Source organism: Tachyglossus aculeatus, chromosome 20, assembly GCF_015852505.1.
Source record: "Tachyglossus aculeatus isolate mTacAcu1 chromosome 20, mTacAcu1.pri, whole genome shotgun sequence".
Lineage (NCBI taxonomy): Eukaryota > Metazoa > Chordata > Mammalia > Monotremata > Tachyglossidae > Tachyglossus > Tachyglossus aculeatus.
In genome coordinates, this window is record NC_052085.1 from 2,397,132 (window position 1) to 2,411,019 (window position 13,888).

General features: G+C 51.7%; 1 protein-coding gene across 1 annotated transcript in view; it reads right to left on the bottom strand.

The window, feature by feature from the left end:
• Positions 1-13,888, bottom strand: part of USP12 (ubiquitin specific peptidase 12) — a 40,244-nt gene that overhangs the window by 12,033 nt on the left and 14,323 nt on the right. Inside the window, exons 2-3 of the mRNA XM_038761511.1 lie at positions 7,731-7,811; positions 3,519-3,732 (exon numbers count right to left, since the gene is read on the bottom strand). Of these exons, the coding sequence (XP_038617439.1) occupies positions 3,519-3,732; positions 7,731-7,811 (295 nt within the window). The remainder of the gene's footprint in view (positions 1-3,518; positions 3,733-7,730; positions 7,812-13,888) is intronic.

Genomic DNA, 13,888 nt, shown 5'->3' on the forward strand with positions numbered 1-13,888 from the left:
CTCAATAAATACGATTGATGATGATGATGATAAGGTGGCAGTGCGAACTCCAGGCTAGGAAGCGACAAGGGTTTATACGTAGGCCCTGTGCTGCCCCGTCTCCAGCAACCAGGTGGCATAAGAGGAATCGGGTAATTGAAACTCCACGAAATGGTCGCCCCTTTTCTGGTGTCTTCTGGCTGGGAGAGAACCAGACCAGGCCCAAAGGGAAGAAAGCTAGGCCCACCCTCCTGGCTAAGTTGATCTTTAAAAACAGAAATACAAGAGGGATGGAGAACACCCAGTTTCCAGGCATTCTCCCTTCCTTCCTCTCCCCCTCGTCCCCCTCTCCATCCCCCCCATCTTACCTCCTTCCCTTCCCCACAGCACCTGTATATACGTATATATTTATTACTCTATCTATTTTACTTGTACATATCTATTCTATTTATTTTATTTTGTTAGTATGTTTGGTTTTGTTCTCTGTCTCCCCCTTTTAGACTGTGAGCCCACCGTCGGGTAGGGACTGTCTCTATATGTTGCCAAATTGTACTTCCCAAGCGCTTAATACAGTGCTCTGCACACAGTAAGCGCTCAATAAATACGATTGATGATGATGATGATTCTCCCCCACTCCTTTGAGAACGGGTTCCAGGCAGTCCACCCCCACCCAGCTGCATTCTTTGATGTCGCTTTTCTAGACCACTCATAACCGACGGCTTTTAAAATACGGATGCCATGTTAAATTACACGGTAAATGAATTCTAGAACAGGGAGCGCAGTATCAAAGGCCAATTTCAAAGCTTCGTAAGCAAACCCGACAGCAGCTGGAAGGAAGAAGGAGCTATTAGATCCCAGCAGGGCTGACCAGAACCCCCAACTGAGGACGCGAGGCTGGAAGCCCGAATCCCTTAGGTTCTGGCTTGGGCCCAGCCCACGCGGTTTACTGCCGGCCTCGGCGGAGCAACGGAAACGCTTCCAGCTTTTAAAAGAGGTGAAAGCCATTTCCCCGCCAAGCAAAATGAGCTGCGATTTTATTTAGACATCCCAAACCGGAAACGGAGGGATAAGGAAGTTAGTTTGGGGAGGCAGGCTTGCCTAGCCGAGTCCCGGGGATAGGGGCTGAACCTTAAGGCGCTATCATCATCATCATCATCATCAATCGTATTTATTGAGCGCTTACTGTGTGCAGAGCACTGTACTAAGCGCTTGGGAAGTACAAGTTGGCAACATATAGAGACAGTCCCTACCCAACAGTGGGCTCACAGTCTACTATTAAAGACAACCACAGCTGATCTTCCTTACCTCACACCGATCAGATCCAAAAGGCAGCGAACTGGAAAGGGTTGGACAGTAAGGCCTACGCTAAGCAAAGAAGTCACCGGTCAGTCCCTCGAGTGTCACGATGAAGCAGCCCTTCACTCCGGGTGGCAGACGGCAGAGAGTGGCTGTCGAGTTCCCTGACGCCTGGCAGATAACCCGCGCCCTGGGCCCTCATCATCATCATCATCAATCGTATTTATTGAGCGCTTACTGTGTGCAGCGCACTGCACTAAGCGCTTGGGAAGTACAAATTGGCAACATCTAGAGACAGTCCCTACCCAACAGTGGGCTCACAATCTAAAACGGGGAGACAGAGAACAAAACCAAACATACTAATAAAATAAAATAAAACAGAATAGATATGTACAAGTAAAATAAATAAATAAATAGAGTAATAATAAATGCGTACAATTATGTCCCTTCTCTTTCTTTGCAGGGGCCAGATATTTGGGAATGCTAAAATAAAACCTAAAATTTTTTAAATTAAAAAGATTTTTAAAATTGGAAAAAAAGAAACAGCAGAAAGGCAGGAAAATAGAGTGGTCCCCGAGAAGAATAAGGAGGGAAAAGGAGGTGAGGCACTAAAGGCCATAGGACCAGGGAGTAAAAAGATTCAGCAGTGTGAGAACAAAGAGTCATATGAAAACCCAGGGAAATGAGAGCAAAGACACACAAGAAATTGGGGACACAGGGGTGTAAGGGAGGAGAAGCATTACAGAGATCAGAAAGAGAGAGAAGAACAGAGGACAAAAGCGAAGCCTCCAGCTCAACAAATGATTGGTTAGTGTGAGTTTCCAGGTTAGAGCTGACCCAACATGAATCCCTCCCCACATCCCAAGACCTGGGCCCCCAGGGGTGTCACGGGGCAGGCCGAGGGGCGACGGAGGGAGAGATTTACCGGAGGGGCTCACAAAACCGACAACTGTTCTGACCGCCCCCAGAGCTAGCTAGGATATCCAGGATGTCCTCTTGGAGTCCTAAGGGAGATGATCCAGGCAGGCCACGGGGCGGGGGAGAGGCCGGGGCCTCCCCTTCCCTCCTCCCTAAGGCCCGATTCAGCTCATCACTCTTGGGGGGCTCTGCGGCTGACAGCGTGAAGCTCACCAAGCCTCTGATAGCCACAGTCCCCAGCCCTTGCAGCCACCTAGACAGACAGAGGCTCCGGCCCCCTTCTCTTAGAGAGCCAAAGGCTCTGGCCCCCCGGCCACCTCGACGGCTGAAGGGGATCCAGTTTTCCTCAGAAAGAACAGCACCCAAATGACGTCAAACGGTTGGGTTTGGCACTGCTACTGGGTTGGAGATGGAAGAGGCTTTAAGTGCCCTTTCAAGTGGCTTGGATGGACACTAGCCCTATTTTCCCAGTGTCAACCTAGCCCCATAAGAAATGAGAGGAAAGGAGAATTTTCTCACGAGTTTGTCTCCTGGGATAGGACTGCACCTATCTCCCAAATGACTGACCCTGAAATGCGGACACACTGACATCGCTTGGGCTTTTAAATGCAAAATCACCAAATCATTTTTCCCCCCAAAACTGACAGAGGATTAATCTTGGGCCCATGAGACCCCTGGACCTCAGTTTCCTCATCCATAAAGTGAGATCAAATAATAATAATAATAATGACAGCATTTATTAAGCGCCTACTATGTGCGCTGGGGAGGTTACAAGTTGATGACGTTGTCCCACGGGGGGCTCACAGTCTCAATCCCCATTTTACAGATGAGGGAAATGAAGCCCAGAGAAGTTAAGTGACTTGCCCAAAGTCACACAGCTGACAAGTGGCAGAGCAGGGATTTGAACCCATGGCCTCTGACTCCAAAGCCCAGGCTCTATCCACTGAGCCACGCTGCTTCTCTATAAAACTGAGCCCTGTTTGGGACAGGGACTGGGCCCAATTTCATAATTGTGTATCAACCGGAGCGCTTGTTTAGCACATGGTAAGCATTTAATAAATGCCACAATTAGTATTATCATTATTATTATCAGACTCTGATTTTCATCCAGCTCACGTCAGCAGGGGTAGTACAAACACTTGGGCCATTCAGAGCTTCTCTGGAGAAGCACCGCTGGCGGGGTCACGCGTGGCACATGGGGCATCAGAAGCGACAGAGTCACATGCCAAACACTGTTGCCATCCGAACGTTATACTTCTACTGGGCAAGACCGACGGGAAACAGACACGCTTCGGGAAGTCGGGAGGGAAGAGAGAGTATCTTACCATTTTCCTTTCGTAATCTGGTTATAAACTTCTTGGGTGGGATCACCCCCACCTTCTTCTTCTGCGTCGCTATGCTGTGGAAGAGGTCGGCTAAGCACGTAAGTAGGTTCTCCTTCTTCCTGGGTTGGCTCTTGTAAGCTAGAACTTTTTCCCGAAACGGACGGCAAAAATAAAGCGCCTGGAGGACCGAGTTGCAGTAGCAGGTATTCCCAAACTGGAAAACGAAGGAAAGGAGGCTGCGTTAGTTTCATCTTCCAGAGCTCTCCCCCGGGGAGGCGGGCGTGTTCTGGGGCAAGGGGCAGAAAAGGCCCCAGAGGCACTTCAATCCAGGCCCTGACCAGGCAGTGCCAGGTTTAGGCCCAATGGGTGCTGATTCCATTTAAGTGAAATGTGAGGTGTTTCCCACCTCACCTTTGCCATTGGCGAATAAGGGAACAAGCACCGATCGAAAGTCCTTTAAAATTTGAGATTTTCAGGAAACATTAAGACAACTTGGAAACAAACCTCAGAGTTCGGCTTCCTGGCTCTACAGGGCTGTTAGGCCACGACCGATCTGATGTTTCACGAGAGCCAGATTCTCTCCCAGAAATACTCAAATCGGCAGACAAACAAGACACAGGTTGAGAGAACTGAAAGAACTCGTTATGGGCAGAGAACTTGTCCGCTAATTCTGTTAGTACAGTGTTCTGCACGCAGTAAAGCCTCAATGAATACCACTGATTGATTAGCAAATAGACACGAACTAAGATTGTCCTCCGTTTAGGAATCCGTCAGAAAGCTCAGCACAAACCAGAGTCGGATGCCCCACCGCCTCCCGGGATCGGCCCTCCCCAAAGTGGGGTGAAGTCTGGGCTTTGGTACCCCCAAGTCTGGGTTGTAGGCGGAGGGGGGTGGGGGGGGGGGGGCGGTCACAGTCCCTTGGAATGGCCCACCGGGATGCGCTGGCCAGCTTTTCTCCTCTGAAGGGCACGTGTGTGTGGGCCTATAAGCCCACTGCAAGAGCCCTACCTTGCCCTGCTGTTGGTGGGCATCACCCATCTGGGGCAGAAGGCACAGGAGACTGAGGGGCCCTTGGGGGCACCCGCTTGGGCCGGCATGAGCTCGCCTGGTGTCGGGCCGAATTGGGTCCTCTGGGACCGACAGGGACCCGACCGCGCCCGGGACCCCTTACAGGTCAAGCGGTCCGTCTCACCCATCTACTCTCTTTTCAGATTCACAACTCGGGTGTTCGAGTTCGGCAACGGCAAACCCTAAAGGGGAGCAAAAGAATGAAATGGACCCAGGCCAACTTCCCTGGGTCAGGCAAGTAACTGCGAGTTATCTGATGCTCCCTTTCCACTTTTCGCCCTGCCACTGGCTGGGCAGAGTAGAGCCAGGGATGCGGGGTGGGGCAGGGCCCCGGGACAGCACTGTCCCCTCAGGCCCCCCCAGAGAAAGGGCTGATCCAGCCCTGGAACACGGCCCCCGTCAGATCTCAATCATCATCATCAATTGTATTTATTGAGCGCTTACTATGTGCAGAGCACTGTACTAAGCGCTTGGGAAGTACAAATTGGCAACATATAGAGACAGTCCCTACCCAAAAGTGGGCTCACAGTCTAAAAGGGGAAGGGACCCGTCTTGCAACCGCCGCATGGGGTGCCTGGCTCCCTGCGGACCCCAAATTCTCCTGCCAATAATGAAATCCTCCCCGGGTTGTTCTGGGATTTGTCTGAAAGGGTGGGGCGGGAAACCGTCAAATCTGCCAGGCCCCAAGACCAGTATGAGGCGTCAGCTTTTACAAGCGCAACATCGTGCTGGCTCTCTTCCTGTCTCCTTGCCGAACGGCAGAAATCTCCTCCCACCTGTCTGGGGACAGAGCGAGAGAGAGCCGCATACCGGCTTCCATTTTTGCCGTTCCCAAATCGTCCTCTCTGCAGTTTTGCCCACTGCCGGTTTGTTTTGGCTCGTTTGGAAACTGGTTGGCCCAAGAGTGCCAGGTGGGAAGTGAAACTATTTTCTTTCAATGTGGTTTTTCTAATCGATCAATCAAGGGCATTTCTTGAGCACTTACTGTGTGCGCAGAACACTGTCCTAAGCACTTGGGAGAGTACAATACAACCGAGTAGGCAGACACACTCCCTGTCCACAACAAACTTACATTCTGAAGTGGGGAGATGAACATTAATGTAAATAATTTACAGATATGGACATAAGTGCTGTGGGGCTGAGAGTGGGGTGAATACCAAATTCAGTCGTATTTATTGAGAGCTTACCGTGTGCAGAGCATTGTACTAAGCGCTTGGGAGAGTACAATACAACGATAAACAGACACATTCCATACCCACAACAAGCTCGCAGGCTAGAGGGTCCAGACTACATGATGCAGAAGAGACAGGGAATTGGGAAAAAGAGGGCTTTTTAATTCTCTGAAGAAACTTCCCAGCTAAGTGAGAGTCAGTGTCTGCTCCACGAGCTGCTGTGGAGAAAGTGTGCCCCTCAAAGTCCATTAGGACATGAAGCCAAGAATGGGAAGTCAGCTTCCCGGGACACGGGCCTATTTGGAGCCGTCAGTTCACCTAGGGTCAGATGACCTGGGACCGACTGGAGTAACGGACACTCTTTGGTTCGACTACCTCAGTTTCTCCACTGGTCTGAACTGGGGACCGTGTGACAGTGGCCCAACTTGAACACCCTATGAGTCCCTCGAGGCTAGAGGAAACCATTCCCAGGTCCAGCAGAATTCTAGAGTGTCCGACTGAAAAGAAAGAGCTTTCCCCCGCTAACCCGTCAGTTCTCTAGTTCAGTACGAGGGGTGAAATTGGGCAGTTACGCTTGGCAATTTTAGCCCTCCAATATGGTGGAGGGGTATCAAGCCTCCATTTTGAAATGCAGGACGGGCTGCCAAAATCAGCAAGCCAAGAAAATTAAGAGCTCAGAGCTCAGCTTGTTGCTAAGGTAAGCAAACAAAGCAAATGAGAGTAGGTTTTAATGCTGCTGGGAATTTTTCTTTTGAACAATCAGCCAGTTGTCAAAATGTTGCCAACTTGAACTTCCCATGTGCTTAGTACAGTGCTCTGCACACAGTAAGCGCTCAATAAACACAATTGAATGAATAGCCTAATTATTCGTGAACACTCAAGTTTTTTAAATCCATTCACGCTTTGGATGAAAGTACCTTGGCTTTCACTATTAACATTGCCGAGGACACAAAACCAAAGACGTCCCACAAGCGCTAAAATCAGGATTCCACCCTACCATTTCCGAGCAGGGTCTCCCTGGCTCCAAAAGGACATTCCTGGTGGGAGTGGAGGGGGGGGCCGGCAATCCACCCCGTTCCATCCAATTTTGTCAGAGCGGTTTTCGATCCAACTGGAATGCCGCACGTGGGTCTGGAAATGATCTGACCTGGAGTGGGGCTGGCTACAATGTGGCCACTGGGCACTCTTCACCGCAGAGTGGGGCAAAGGCCAAAAAGCTACTCGGGACGAACGTTAGACATTCCCAAAGGACTCAGCCACTGAGAAAGCCGGAGGGAGGGAAAGGAAGCGAGTGACGGCCCACGGCCAGCCTCGCCGACGGACCCCCTCGCTGGGGCGAGGCTTTGCCAAGCCGCCCCCACCCCTGCTCAGGAGGATGAAGCTTGGGCGGGGGCCCACAGGATACAAGCCCTTGCCTGGAGCCAGCTCCCCACTGCAGCTCTGCCCTTGGCTCCCAGCTGCTCCACTGCCCAGGTTTCACCGGCAATGAACCTTGGCTGACAGCCCACAGGGGGCCACGCAAACAGAGAGGGGCACCAGGAAATGAGACGTTCCTGCAAGAAGCTGGCAAGGATCGCTTCCCACTGGAGCCCCGGCTGAGCTGCCCGAGGAAGCAAGCAAGCTCAAAGGAGCTGGAAGAACCCCACGCAGAATTCACCGACTTCAGGAAAGCAAGGTCCAACTCCAGCAGTGGAGCGAGCCCATCGCCGCCCAACCCCAAAGGGCCTACCCCTGGGCCACGTCCCCCTCCCCCATGGACCCCATTAAATATTAGCTCCCCAGAAACAGGAGGGATTCCTGTTGGTTCACCATGTGCTCTGCTCCCGGAGCTTGGAAAGCAGGGAAACAACTGCGACTTGCCAGCTCGCACCTGCCTGCGCCTCCGTCCTTTGAAAGGAATCATTTGGCACGGTTTTCTCTTTCCACATTCAGTTAGCCCCATGATGTCTCCCAATTTCCTGCAGATACTTACATTTACTAATCCAAAATAGTGCTCGTTGACCGGAAACTGTTCGGGACCAATCTCTTTCTCTAAAGCCGAGGCATTGGTGCCCTGAAAAACAAACAAAACAAAACAAAAACTTAGCATTGTAATCACTAACCGACATTTTCACAGTCAGTCCTATTCTACAGCCTGAGCCACGAAAGGGTTCGAGTCAAATGGTCTGTTCTCCTTCTGAGGTTTAAAGGTCCACCCCTCATTTCAGAGCCATGGGGTGGCCCGCTGGTGACCCCCTGGGCTACCCTAGGGCTGCCCCGGTACCCACACAGAGGGCCGGAAGGCAGGGCTGGTCCCGTGTGGGCATTACAGATGTCACAGCCGGGACACCGGGAGCCCAGACAGAAACCTGCTTGTCTGCGAGCCACCCAGCCCTGCCTGGCAGCTCCAGGAGGGGGATCGATGGCAGAAGTGGGCTCACGTGGGCCCGATCTGCCCCGACGAAAGCACGGGTGGGTGGCACCCGCTCCAGTCACGATGCTCAGGAGAAGCCAGGGCTGGGAGAGAGCAGGCCGCAGCATCCCGAGGCCGCCGGCCCCCCGCCTGGTCCACGCGAGGAAAGGGCGGCAGGGTGGCCTCCTGTCTACAGGAAGAAGGAAGGGGTGGGGATGGGGGCAGCGCAGGCCGCTGCCCTGACGTGGAGACTCGTCATGCCCAACCCTCGGATCCCTTTGGCTAAGCTGCGGATCGGACCGGGTGAGAAGGCTCATTTTTGGGCTCTCTGCGGGGGCTGACAGGGCCAGGTGTTGAGTCGGGGAGCCATGCAGGTCTCTGGAGAGACATGGTTCCCCCGCGGTTCTCCCCAGGCCGTCTCAGCTGCTGCTTCCCCCAAGCTAGCTCTCTTCCTCCCTTCAAGGCCCTACTGAGAGCTCACCTCCTCCAGGAGGCCTTCCCAGACTGAGCCCCTTCCTTCTTCTCCCCCTTGTCCCCCTCTCCATCCCCCCCATCTTACCTCCTTCCCTTCCCCACAGCACCTGTAGATATGTATATATGTTTGTACAAATTTATTACTCTATTTATTTTTTTATTTATTTTACTTGTACATATCTATTCTATTTATTTTATTTTGTTACTATGTTTGATTTTGTTCTCTGTCTCCCCCTTCTAGACTGTGAGCCCACTGCTGGGTAGGGACTGTCTCTATATGTTGCCAACTTGTACTTCCCAAGAGCTTAGTACAGTGCTCTGCACATAGTAAGCGCTCAATAAATACGATTGATGATGATGAGTTCCCTTTCTCCCCATCCTGGAGGCCTCACACTGCGCTTAGTGGAGCTCCGAGACGCCCTCTCATTCCAGGATGAGCTGCATCCCGAGTCGGCTGGCCGGCTTTCCCGCCTCTTTCCTGCCACCCCCGGGACTGAGCCGCCTCGGCCTCTCTCTTAGGAGAGAGGGGGTGTGACTCCATCTAGCTCCCCGGCACCAGCCCCACTCACTCAGCCCCACACCGTCCCCCTCCTCTTCCTGCAAGCTCCAATTCACCAAGCCAAAATACTCCGGGCCGGCCCTGGGCCAGATCACAGATGGAACAGGAAGGGGGTGGGGCGAGGTGGGTGTGTGCAGGAGAGAGACTCGGGCACATTCATTCATTAGTATTTATCGAGCGCTTACTGTGTGCAGACCACTGTACTAAGCGCTTGGGAGAGAATGATACACCAAAATACAGACACGCTCCCTGCCGCCCAACGAGCTTACAGTCTAGTGGATAACTTGGCAGGCCACGCGGTTTTGCCAAACTACTTGTAAGGTTTCTTTGCTATTCAGAAGAATTAAAAAAAAAAAGAATGATGATGATGGTATTTATTGAGGGCTACCTAATAATAATAATAACGATGGCATTTATTAAGCGCTATGTGCAAAGCACTGTTCTAAGCGCTGGGGAATTTACAAGGTGACCAGGTGGTCCCGCGTGGGGCTCACCGTCTTAGTCCCCATTTTACAGAGGAGGTAACTGAGGCCCAGAGAAGTGAAGTGACTTGCCCAAAGTCACACAGCTGACAAGTGGCAGAGCCGGAATTTGAATCGATGACCTCTGACTTCAAAGCCCAGGCTGAGCCATGCTACTTCCCAACTTCCCAAGCGCTTAGTACAGTGCTCTGCCCACAGTAAGCGCTCCATAAATACGACGGAAGGAATGAATGAATGAAGCACTGTTCTAAGCGCTGGGGGGTTTACAAGGTGATCAGGTTGCCCCACGCGGGGCTCACAGTCTTCATCCCCATTTTACAGTTGGAACTGAGGCCCAGAGAACTGAAGTGACTTGCCCAAATCAATCGTATTCATTGAGCGCTTACTGTGTGCAGAGCACTGTACTAAGCACTTGGGAAGTACAAGTTGGCAACATATAGTGACAGTCACTACCCAACAGTGTGCTCACGGTCTAGAAGGGGGAGACAGAGAACAAAACCAAAGATATTAACAAAACAAAATAAATAGAATAGATATGTACAAGTAAAATAGAGTAATAAATATGCACAAACATATGTACATATATACAGGTGCTGTGGGGAAGGGAAGGAGGTAAGACACGGGGATGGAGAGGTACCTAAGTGCCACACACTGTACTAGGCTGCAAGGCAGGATAATCAGATCAAGAATAGCCCCTCAATTATAAGGAGCTCACACCAAAGAGGGAAGGAAGGAGGGAGAGAGGGAAAACAGAAGCAAGAGAGACTATGACTTGCCCAAGGTCACACAGCCGGCAAGTGGCAGAGCAGGGACTAGAACCCAGGGGCCCTGACTCCCAGCCCCGTGATCTTCCGCTACGCCACGCTGCTCCAGCCAAAGGAAAACCTCATCGGGATACGGGCCAGGGACATCGCGTCACTGCACTAATGGACAGACACCCACACACCGGCCACTGGCCATGCCCACGCTGTCCCAAGGAGGAAGCCCATGGGACGGGAGGATGCTGGCCTTCTGTCCGCTGCTGGAGCGGTTCTTCACATGGGACTCAATCCTCTAATTAGGGATCTGCAGAGCTCCAGATGAAACCGTTTCCTCCTAGAATGGGGTCTCGTGAGTGGAAGGCGGGGCGGCAGCTGCCCCCAGTCCACTTTTGTCTCCTTAGGGTGGTCCAAGAAGCTCAAGGCGACAATCTCCCCAAAATGTGGTGATACAGAAGGGAGCTCGTGGCTCGGCAGGTAAAGGGTCAGATGGCAACCATTATTATTATTATTATTATTAAGTCGCAAGAGCCATCTGCAACACCAAATGTGCCCAGATGGCTGGGTTACTTGTTCCAGCGCACCCGTTAAATAATCCTTGCGTAAACCCATCTTATAAAGCAAATGACTACGCAACCAGGGGTGTGAATGCATTTCTGGGGAACCAGCTGCAGGACTCTGCTAAAGCAATAAAGCTGAAGACTGCTGGCTGGCTGGCCGGCCTTCCGGCCGCCAGGAACCAGATAGGTGATCTTCACTCCCCAAGACTGCAGTAACACCTTAGAAATTCTTGTGACCTTCTCGCAATTAAACCTCTGGGCTAAAGATCGTTAGGTTAGGTTTTCCATTATGCTGGCATGATAAAGGACACTCGGGGCCAGCGGGACAGAGAGGTGGCTCGTGTCAGAGCTCTGCAGAGTCCGGCTTCATTTTAGTCCTTCGCTTCTCGAGCCGACACAGGTCCCAGTTGGGTGCCGAGGGACCGGGTGAACGAGAAGAATTAGCTTCGTCACTCGGTTACTAAGTTCCTCCCACTGGCTACGAAATAACCCTGAACTACGGTGAGAAACGGGACCCCCTTTCTCCCACCGGGAAAGTAAGAGTGAGGTTACAGGCTATTATTATTACGTTATTTGTTAAGCACTTACTCTGTCGAGTACTGTTCTAAACATTGGTGTAGCTACAGAGTTTATCAGGTTGGACAGGGTCTCTGTCCCGTATGAGGCTCACAGTGTAAAGGAAGGAAGGAGAAAGGGTATGGAGGGCTTTTAGGGGGAAACTATATAAAACACAATGTTTTTTTTTTAAACACTGCAGACCTCAGGTTTATCCGGAATGTCATAAAGAATCTTAATGACACCCTTAGTTCCAATGAATGTGTCTTCACGCTCTGTTCATTCATTCAATTCATTCATTGTGAGTCCCCCGTGGGACAACCTGATCACCCTGTAACCACCCCAGCGCTTAGAACAGTGCTTTGTATATAGTAAGCGCTTAATAAATGCTATCACTATTATTATTATTATCCAATCGTATTTACTGAGCACTTACAGTGTGCAGAACACTGTACAAAGTGCTTAGTTTAGGACTTCTTAGTATTGAACTCTGTTGGGGAATTAAGGTTCCGCACCTGACTGGAGAGAACTCCAGGGGTATCAGCAGACGTGTCCGGGAACACAAACATTGAGGCAGCCGAAGGAGGTGGGCTACGCTGTCAGCTTTCCTTATGAGGGGGCTCTTTTAGAGGGGAGCCCCTGTCCTGTCCAGCTATCATCAGCAGCAGCACTTATTGAGCACCAAATAAACCAGTCCTTCCATAAGGAAGGTTTCCCTTTTATTCACCGTCCTCATCTTACACAGCCCAAGCTGCACACCACCCCCCCAAAAAAAGCATGAGGAGCAAAGTGAAGAGGATGGGCGGGAACCTTCCTTTCCAGGTAGAGAGCCACGAAGGTTGTGGCAGTTTAGTACAAGCGCTTAGCACAGTGCTCCGCACTCGGTAACTGAGCACCGTTGATGGACTGAATGCCCGTTGGGCCTGGGAGGGGGCGGGGGGAGCCGGGGGCCTTTCCCTCCAGAACACAGACGCTTTCCCTTTATGTTGCCAACTTGTACTTCCCAAGCGCTTACTTCAGTGCTCTGCACACAGTAAGCGCTCAATAAATACAATTGATTGACTGATTTCCCAGGCTAGGATCTCTGCTTTGACTGGATTCCCCCCGATCTTCTTCCTCAGGGGGCCTGGCCTCCTTCAGTTCTAGTTAGTGAGCCCCCGCGGGGCCAGGGACCAGTCGGAATCGACATCCCGGAACGTCTCCCCGGCGGGCAGTACGGGGCTCGAGGGCTGCACAACTGCACGGTCACCTTCCAGACGAACGACAACTCTCCTACTCCGCCACCCGGGAAAGAACAAGGGCTTGGGACAGTTTGAAAATCCGGCTCAGCTGGCAAGTGAACAGCAGTAAAATGTTTTATCGCCTGCATACTGTGTTCTTGACGGGGCTTGATTTTATAGCCTTTTTTCTTAGTAATGTGACAGCGCAGAGAGTCAGTAGTCATCATCATCATCATCAATCGTATTTATTGAGCGCTTACTGTATGCAGAGCACTGTACTAAGCACTTGGGAAGTACAAATTGGCAACATATAGAGACAGTCCCTACCCAACAGTGGGCTCACAGTCTAGAAGACTAAAAGTCCCCAGTCTATTGCCCCGGGTCAACGAGCCTCACGAACGGCCCTCGGACAAGGCGCTTAGCCTCTCTTGGAAATCCTGCCCATTTTCCACCTGCGATTCAGGATGGAACTCCTGGCCCAGATTCCCAGTGTGCCAACTACTGAAGAGATGTCTGCCCAGAGCCTTGAGCTCCCACAAAGACCGGGTGTCATAAAACTGAGCAAAACGGAGACAAAACCGTGGGTGACCGGCTGGCTCTCTGGCTGTCCGCCATTCTCCCCGCCGCAGCCGGTACAGGTGAATCACAGCCGGCCCCGCCTGAACGCCGACAGATGGGCCAGGCCCCGGCGCTCTGGAGTGGGCAAGCTTGCCCAACCTTGGACCGTTGGATGCTCAGCGTGACCCGAGTGACGCTAAACAGCAGGGCAAGAAGCATCTCCGACTGGCCAGTCCCAGAGAGGGTGGATGTGTAAACTGAGTCCCCTCCGCCCTGACGAGGGAAGGGGCCGTGGGCCACACACCATCCCGGCGAGAGGAGCAGGCCATGTCCCAGGCAACGTTTACCTAGCACGCTTTTCAGCCTCTCCCTCCAGGTTTTAAACAGTGTATATTGTAATTCTTACATGGTGCAAAATTTAACCTTTCCGTTTAAATTTCTGCAACCCATAGTATGATGGTAGTAATGCAGATACTATTCTTACATAACCTTTGTCTTCCAAGGAGATTATAGTGCTTTGTTATCTAATTAATCAGCTCAGTCTGTGAGAGAGGGAGGTAGGGGAAGGGAGC